Raw genomic sequence first — 8938 nt, 5'->3', positions numbered from 1 at the left:
GCATAACATATCTACATGGGTGATTCGAATAGGCCATGACACGAGGGATCTGTTTTTTCTTTTTGACGTCAAATCTCTTGGCCGTATATTTCCGGAAACTCCGTTTCCAAGATATAAGGTGTTAAGGTTTTATTTTTATTTTTTAAATAAATTTCGAAATACTATGATGTTAATTCAACGAAAATTGGTAATGAGAGGTTTTTTGAGATTTGGAATTCGAAACTGTTATTATTGCTCTCATTCGTAAGGGCGCCACCTACATCTCTTATTCTTTTATGAAAATTCATAATTTTTTTAACGTACTAGAACTAGAACATTTTTCAGTAAAATAAACGATTATTTTATCATTTATTCGTAAAAAAGCTATATTTGCTGCTTGTCGCTATAAGCAACCGTTTTCTAGATAATTGGACTTGAAAATTTCAAGTCTGATAATATATGTGTGTTAGAGTTAGAAGTTATCACCATTATTATGCCTTTTTACAAGAATGCTTAAGAAATGAATTTGACCTTTGAATAAGAAGTTCTGTTGTTTTGTAGGAGGTGTCACTTATTAGTGTTCTCTCTTTTGAAGATGTCATTACTTCTGGTTAAAACTTCAACACCTTGAATCTTGGAAACAAAACATTTCCGGGCATATTTTTATTAGAACAATATTACAATATTGGGACGAATCACCTATTGAAGTTTGTCTAAATACTTTTGAATAACCCAGTATATTTTTATAATTTTCCTTTTGAAAAAGAAAACCTTGACATTGAAATTTCGTGGATATACGATATTCTTAAAAGGAGTGACCACCCCCTCAAAAATCTTAAATAGAAATAGAGGTAACTGACATAATTTTGAAAGGTTTGCAATTCTGTTCAGTAGTTTAGTCTGTACCTGAATGCATATAAATAATGTGTTTTTTGGAAACTTCAACGTTTAAATATGAACTTGAAATAAGTTCGAAACTGGACAGTTACCTAAAAAATGTTCTCCCCAATATCCTGCAATTCAAATGGTAGTAAAAACATAGAAACTTGTTTAGAGTTAAGAATTTTAACGTGTCCTTTGAAATTTTCAGACGACTTAAAATGCCCGTATTTCATTGAGTTAGTTGCAGTAGCTTGTAAAAAAAATCACAAACATTCACTGGGATTTTCCATTTCTTGAAATATGAGGAAAGATGTGGTTTTCCTTTCTCAAGAGATAAATCGTATGAAAATATCTATACTTCTTGTTCAGTCAGCTATTTGAAGCGTTCTGAACGAGATGAGATTCTTCGTCTATTTACTCTACTTGTTTTGCTTCATTCTCCCTAGGAAAATATCTTTCAAAAACCATGTGGAGGCTCCAGCAGGATGTCCCGATGGGCAAATCTACACAATTTTCAATACCTGTGAGGATCGTTTTTGAAAATGAAGGTAAGGAGCTGTATCGAGTAATTTAACCTATTACAAAAGTTGTTCGACTGGATTCAATAGTTTCCCTATTCAGATATGTGGTTTACCCCTACTCCCGCTCTGATTAGAATTCAAATAAAGAAACTTGAGGTGTCACTCAAGAAGAACCGAGAATATTGCTGATGCGCCTGTAGTATTGACGAAAACTCAGGTTTGTTGATTCCTCGTCGATATTGGGAAATTGACTATGATCAATGTTTTTTTTATGACCGGAATTGGAAGATATTGATGTGCACGATATTTATTTTCAAGGCAGTGCTTCACGTCAGCTACGTACCACACAAACAATGAAACAATCGTACTTTTAGAATAGTTATTTATAATACAAGTGCAGAAGGCATTGATATTCTTCCACGAGTTCAAAATTCAAAAACGAGCCACGAAGTGGCGAGTTTTGGAATGAACGAGTGGTAGAATGAGCTTTCTGTACGAGTATTATACATTATTTTCTCTAATTCATTGCATTTTCATTGAAATTAATGAAATACTTCCATAAATATATTCTAGTGATTTTTGCATTGGAAAATGTTGGTTGGCAGAACTGATTTCTTTAAGGCAAACTGATGAATTGACAGATAAAGCCGTGGCGGAAAGTTCGGAGTACCAACATAGAATAATAAAATATAACCATGAAAACTGTGCGTTTCTGATATATTCTCGCACGATTTTGTTCTACAAGATGTGGAAGAATGAACGGAATAACCACAGAATTAGAGAATAGTTATTTATAATACAAGTGCAGAAGGCATTGATATTCTTCCACGAGTTCGAAATTCAAAAACGAGCCACGAAGTGGCGAGTTTTGGAATGAACGAGTGGTAGAATGAGCCTTCTGTACCTTCTGATTTTTCTGTACCTGAATTCATATAAATAATGTATTATTTGTGGAACCTTCAATGTTTGAATACTTGAAATAAGTTCAAAACTGCACACTTGCTTACACAATATCCACAAATGGTTAATATCCAATTTAATGGTAGCGAAATCATAAAAACTAGTTAACGTGTTAACGTGTTTTATGAAATTTTCGTTCGATTTAGAAGGCCTGTATTTCATTAAGTTGGTTACAACTTACAGTAGCTTGTTGAAGGAATCACCTTAAATAAATCACAAGCATTCACAGGGATTTTCCGTTTCTTCAAATATGAGGAAAGATGTGGTTTTCCTCTTTCAAGAGAGAAATCTAGATTTCTTGTTTAGTCAGCTTTTTGATGCGTTCTGAGCGAGATGAAATTCTTTCTCTATCTTATTTGTTTGTTTTGCTTCATTCTACTGAGGAGAATTTACAAGCGAATTGGAGATGCTCCAGGAAGATGTTCCGATGGACAAATCTACACAATTTTTTATACTTGTGAGGATCTTTTTTGAAAAGAAAGGTGAGGAACTGTATTGAGTAATATACCCTATTACAAAAGTCGTTCGACTCTATTTCAATAGTTTACCAATTCAGATATGCGATGTACCCCTACTACTTCTACGAAAAGAATTCAAAATAAATTAACGTAAAGTTTTGTACGAGCAGTTTCATTACAATGAATTTTAGTCGTAATTTTTTCAACTACTCCTTCAACTATTTGTTGAAAGGTTGGAAAACGTTCTGTGCATAAAGATAGATGTCTTGACGGAGATTTCTTCTAGATTTCAAATAAAAGAGATTCATTTAGATTTTTTCTCTTCCATCCTTCATTTAATGGGTATTTTGATTCTAAAGCACCAAAAACAAATACTTGCTTACGCCATTTCCAAATTATCAATGGCAGTACATGTTTGCATGTACTGAAAACAAACAGTTCAGCAGAAAAGAGCAGAATTTCGTGTAAATGATTAATACGAATACGTTGACATGTTTCAGACGAAAAATTTAAATTCTATTCTATCTGTAACGAATCGTGAAAAAATATTCCTACAGAGCTTTTCTTCCTCTTCTTTTATTTTATTTGAAATCCATTGAAATTTATGAGCTCGTGAACAAAAATAGTTTTGAAATTATGAATGATCAAACTAAACTGTGTTATTCCGAATATTTAACACATTCAAATAATATTCGAAATATTAAACATTCACATAAAGGTCAAAAATATTTTCTCCTTCTTCAGTCTGTACCTAATTCACCTATTGACATAACTTTTTTTTTTGGTTTTTCTGTACTTGAATTCATATAAATAATGTTTTATTCGTGGAATCTTCAATGTTTGAACAATTGAAATAAGTTCAAAACTGCCCAATTGCCTACACAATGTCATTCGCAAATGGTTAATATCCAAATTTAATGGTAGTAAAAATATAGAAACTTGTTTCAAGTTAAGAATGTTAACGTGTTCTATGAAATTCTCATACGATTTAGAAGGCCTGTATTTCATTAAGATAGAGTAGCTTGTAGAAGGAATCACCTTAAATAAATCACAAGCATTCACAGGGATTTTCCATTTCTTGAAATATGAGGAAATGTGTGGTTTTCCTCTTTCAAGAGATAAATCGTCTGAAAAAATCTAGACTTCTTGTTTAGTCGGTTTTTTGATGCGTTCTGAGCGAGATGAGATTCTTCCTCTATTTTCTCTGCTTGTTTTGCTTTATTCTTCGGCGAAGAATTAGTATGGGCCTACCCGTACTAATTCGAATTGGAGATGCTCCAGTAAGATGTCCCGATGGGCAAACCTACACAATGTTCCAAACTTGTGAGGAACTGTTTTGAAAAAAAAGGTAAGGAACTGTATTGAGTAATATAGGGGAAATGCGGATAAAATGAACTGTTAGATTTTTTCAAAAGTGGCGCCGTATAGCTCGGGTGTTCACAGTGATTCAGTTTCTGCTAGTGATGATGGCAATCCTGCGAAGAAATTGACATTCTTCTGTCTGTTTCACTGGTGCAATAGCCACAAATGTGTTTAGGTCGGTTGAATTTTTTCTGTTCACTTGGTTTCTGAATTGCTTCTGGAGAGTCTCATTACAATATTCGTTGTTTTTTTAATGTATTCTTGTTGGTACTGTTATGACGTAGTTTCAAGATGGATATTGGTTTTTTTTTTTTCAAATTATGTTTCAATATCAGAAAAAGTATGTATCGGACAAAATGACATCAATCCTGATGGACAAAACGACATAGAATGTCATTTTGTCCGATACATGTCACGAAAATATATTTTTGGAAATAATATGGAATTTTCTTGATTGATTTTCACGTGAAACTAATGAGCTCATTTTCATGCCGTTTTGTACTTATTTTGCACGTACCATATGCGATATAACGTGAAATGCTGGTATTTATCTTGTAAAAAATACGATATCTTTTCCTATTGATATTCTTTCACCACTTCCTCAGTGACAAGGCATAAGAAAGCCAAAAGCTCGCAACAACAAACCAAGGCTGAATCTGCTGCGACCAATCCACCTAAGAAGAAGAAACAAGAAATTACTGAAACATTATTCAATGATAAAAAAATATCCTATGGTAAAAACAAGGACGTTGAAAAATAAATAATGAATAATGTGATGTCGATGACTGCACCTGCATTTATTGCAATGACATTTTGTTTTCGTTTCTTACCTGGTGAGCAGTGGCTGCGTTACATGCGGTGTTTTCATTGGGCTTATACATCGTATGCTACTTTTGAATGCGAGTGGAGTCTGGTATCGACGAATCTTCAAATTCAGCTTGTCCTTCAACTCCATGCCACATACAGCGAAAAAAATAATTGCCTCAGGTCGAATAGCTGAATATCAGAAATAGAAGATCGAATGAATAAAGCCTGGGTTTCCCAAACACCATAACCTGATCCAACAGAATATGTAGTAACACTCAAGAAGTGAAATATTCAATTCTCAGAATTTGGTGGACGCACAAGTCTTCCACAAATATTATCAATACCTATCGCTAATACGCTAGATAGGAAGGATGTACTTACTCATCATTGACCACTGAAACGTATTCTATATTACTCAATGAAAAATTCATTAAATATCGTTTCACAATTCCTTTCATAATGCATAACTGCACAGATAAAATAGTCTAGCCGGATATTTCCTTGTTTATGAACTTTTCCAAAAAAACGGGAAATTATATCTTCTTTTCATCTTATAATACTTGAAAACAATTAACCAAAGTTAGTATTTAGCACTAAAATGGAAATATTATGCAATAACTAAAAATATATGATTGAAAAACAAAACAGTATGTCATTTTGTCAGCATTTCCCCTACCCTATTACAAAAGTCGTTTCAGACTCGATTTCAATAGTTTCCCAATTGGGATATGCGGTTTTCCCCTTCTACTATTCGACTAGAATTTGAATAAATTCTCGATCCGAAGCATTTGAATCCACATAGTTTTCCATTCAAAAATGTGTTCTATAGTGCAGTATATTTTCTGTTTTATATTGTGTTTGGTTACACTTAACCATGCAAAACCACTATTGTTCGAAACCGAATATGGCATCTTCCAATATAGTCAATATGGATGGTCAGAATTGAACATCCCAAATTCACTTAGATGTCGTTTATATAGATGTTACCCACATAAAAAAGGTAACTGATTTTCAAACCATTTCATTAAGATAAAGAGTGTTTTTTTTTTTATGTCTATATGTTTTGAAGAACATAAATCCATGCATACTTATGTCAAAAGTTCATTTGAACATGAAAGGAAAAAGTAACGGATTTTCATACCAATTCTTTGAGATAGGCACAGTGTATTCTCGAACGTTGTCTCATCTTTTCTAACATTTCTCATTTTTATTTATTGCGATATCTCGCAGCTCTTCATATAGTGCCGGTATTGTGCGAAAAATAAATATTTTGAATCGCAATTCTCTTGAAGTTGATTTCAATTGATACACTGAATCAAAGGTTCCAAGAAGTCCATAAAAATATTCATTGTATTGAGGAATCATTATTCCATCGATGAACTGAAACATTAATGAAAGTTTTCAAATTATGATGAGCCGTTACGAAATATTAAAATCTTGAATAACTTTACAATGAAAGAAAATTAGACGATACCATATAAAAAATTTTTGTTGAAAATTGCTTAAAGAATAGCTGCACATTTAGATATTCTTTGGTCTCCTAAAAGAGAAGCATGTATGCGCTCAAAATCTACTGACAACAAGTCAGTGATTTTCACTTTCTTTATTCAATAAACGTATAATGTTGATATCATATTTTCAGCAACAGAAGACTTTTTCCTTGCACCTCAGATTGAAGACCCCAACGAAAAAAGACCAAGTAAGTCCGAATTTCCTAAAAAAAAATGTTTATTTAGAATTCAATTCTGAAATTCCAATATGAAGGTCACAAATTGAATTTGATATTATATATTTTATACTATACTATATTTACATTCAACTAACAATCAATATTTGGCAAAGAAGAAGAAATATTCAATAGGAAAGACCGGGGTTAGTTGGACCATTTTATGAAGTACATCAAAAAAAAATTGTAATTCACATAGTTTGAGAGTAATAATTTGTGTCGAGTGGGCCAACTAGCTCGAGGTTAGGGGTAATTTGGCCCTAGGGCTTGGGTAATTTGACCCGTAAAGCATATAAAAAGGCAACATTAAAACAATATGCTCTTCTATAATACACATTTGAGTGACAGTTAAAAAACTGCTTAAACTCAATTTCAAGAAAATTCTGAAAGCTCATAAATAATTCTATAATTATCAGTTTCAATTTCAAACATTAGAGCTATTATATTTTAAGGAACAAGATAAAAATATAACAATGCTTCAAAAAAAAAAAAACAGAAAAATAACATAAAATGAATAAATAATACTCTAGAAGAAAATTAGAATTAATAATCTGCCAAGCAATTCTCGCAAAATATGAAACAACATGTTACCATCAGTACAAAATTCATGAGCCCAGTTCTTGCAACGAAGTCATATTCTAACAATTTATTATCTCATTATAATGATAATAATAGGGGAAATGCGGACAAAATGACATACATATATTTTTAGTTATTGCAATAATACTCCCATTTTGGTAATTGTTCTCAAGTATTATAAGCTGAAAATTGAATTGAACTACAAAAATAAAAGATATAAGAAGTTATATTGACTTCTAACAAAATCCATTTTGTCCGTATACTAAGGACAAAATGACAGACTAGTTATGGACATAATGACATACATAATATTCAAATGCAATTTCCGCAAATAAACGTTTTGGTTCTTTTCGAGACAGTAGCAAACGATGTATGAGCCCAGTGAAAACATTGATTGCAACGTAGCTACTGTTCACCAGGTTTGGAACGAGAAAAGTGTCACTGCAATTAATGCAAGGACAGTCATCGTCATTCTCATTTTTTTTTCTCGATTTTAAAGGATTTATTGTCGGATTCTTCGTGGTCATGGACTTTTTATTTTTCAAAGCTCTTGTTTTTTTTAGCACTGGGTTTTTTTATCATTGAATAATATTTTAGTGACTTCTTGTTTCTTCTTCTTGAGTAGAATTCAGATTTAGATTTAGATTTAGATTAAGCACTGATTTTGACAAAATCAGGTATTGTCCCTGAGGAAGTGGTGACAGAATTTCATTACGAAAGGATAATGATCCTTTAGAAGTTCATGTAGTTAATTGATAGTTCGAAATTCTGTTCTCCTAATTATACACATACATTTTTTTTAATTGTATAGTGATTCCTCGCAGACATAACTGTTCAGATGCCATCCTCATTCATTTCTCTTTTTGTTACATACAGGGGTGACCGAATAAAAAACACTAAAAGTGGGTTTTCCTTCAGAATAACCTGTGTAGTGAATCCTTGACAGACGAATCCTTGGATGTTGCCTGATCCATCTTTTCCGAACTTTTTTTATTGCGATATCTCACAGTACTTCATATAATGCGGTTATTGTATGAGAAATTAATGTTTTGAATCGCAAAGCTCCTGAATTTGATTTCAATCGATACACTCTGAATCAAAAGTTCCAAGAAGTCCACAAAATCGTGCAATAATTGGACGATACTCAATAAAAACTTTTTTGTTGTGAACTGCTTATAGAATCATTTTTCATTTAGGCATACAGTTCTTTGGTCTCCAAAAGGAGACGTATCTATGAACGAGCGCTCAAAAGCTACTGAGAACAAATGAATTGATTTTCACTTTTTTTATTCAATGATCATATATAGTTATTATAATATTTCCAGCGCCAGAAGACCTTTTCCTTGCACCCCTGATTGTACCTCGACCATTAGAAAAAGAACCAAGTAAGTCAGAATTTCCTCGAAATATGTTTATTTAGAATTCAATTCTGAAATTTCAATATCAAAGTCTCGAATTGAATTTTATACCATATATTTCATTCAACTTACAATCAATATTTGGCAAAAAGAAATATCCAATAGGGGAGACCGGGGCTTTGACCATTTTTGGAATATTATTTTTTTTAATTATATAAATTGAGATTGCTTAGTCAGCGGAACTAGGTTGAAATGCTTCTAGTTTCAGCTTCTATGAAGTACATCAAAAGAAATTGTAATTCGCCT

At 32.4% G+C, this 8938-nt stretch overlaps 1 protein-coding gene across 4 annotated transcripts; it reads left to right on the top strand.

The window, feature by feature from the left end:
• Nucleotides 1-1211: 1211 nt before the first annotated feature.
• LOC123681025 lies at nucleotides 1212-8920 on the top strand. Of its 4 annotated transcripts, none has more exons than XM_045619190.1 (3): nucleotides 1214-1409; nucleotides 6612-6668; nucleotides 8600-8920. In XM_045619190.1, exons 1-3 carry the CDS (start codon nucleotides 1328-1330, stop codon nucleotides 8692-8694), a joined length of 234 nt encoding a protein of 77 aa, XP_045475146.1. In that variant the 5' UTR covers nucleotides 1214-1327; the 3' UTR covers nucleotides 8695-8920. The 4 variants fall into 4 exon arrangements, with proteins under 4 accessions (XP_045475145.1, XP_045475146.1, XP_045475147.1 ...); XM_045619191.1 differs by lacking the exon at nucleotides 1214-1409 and adding an exon at nucleotides 2250-2824; XM_045619188.1 differs by lacking the exon at nucleotides 1214-1409 and adding an exon at nucleotides 5748-5969.
• Nucleotides 8921-8938: the final 18 nt, after the last annotated feature.

This window comes from Harmonia axyridis, chromosome 5 (assembly GCF_914767665.1).
Source record: "Harmonia axyridis chromosome 5, icHarAxyr1.1, whole genome shotgun sequence".
Taxonomy (NCBI): domain Eukaryota; kingdom Metazoa; phylum Arthropoda; class Insecta; order Coleoptera; family Coccinellidae; genus Harmonia; species Harmonia axyridis.
The sequence above is the reverse complement of the archived record's forward strand: the minus strand, read 5'-3'. Positions and strand labels throughout refer to the sequence as shown.

Excerpts from the sequence above, each read along its gene's own strand:
- LOC123681025 (XM_045619188.1), top strand. The coding sequence starts at position 5,786 with ATGTGTTCTATAGTGCAGTATATTTTCTGTTTTATATTGTGTTTGGTT. Across the intron at positions 5,970-6,611 it reads ATGTTACCCACATAAAAAAG|CAACAGAAGACTTTTTCCTT; the intron begins GTAACTGATTTT and ends TCATATTTTCAG. Across the intron at positions 6,669-8,599 it reads CCCCAACGAAAAAAGACCAA|CGCCAGAAGACCTTTTCCTT; the intron begins GTAAGTCCGAAT and ends TAATATTTCCAG.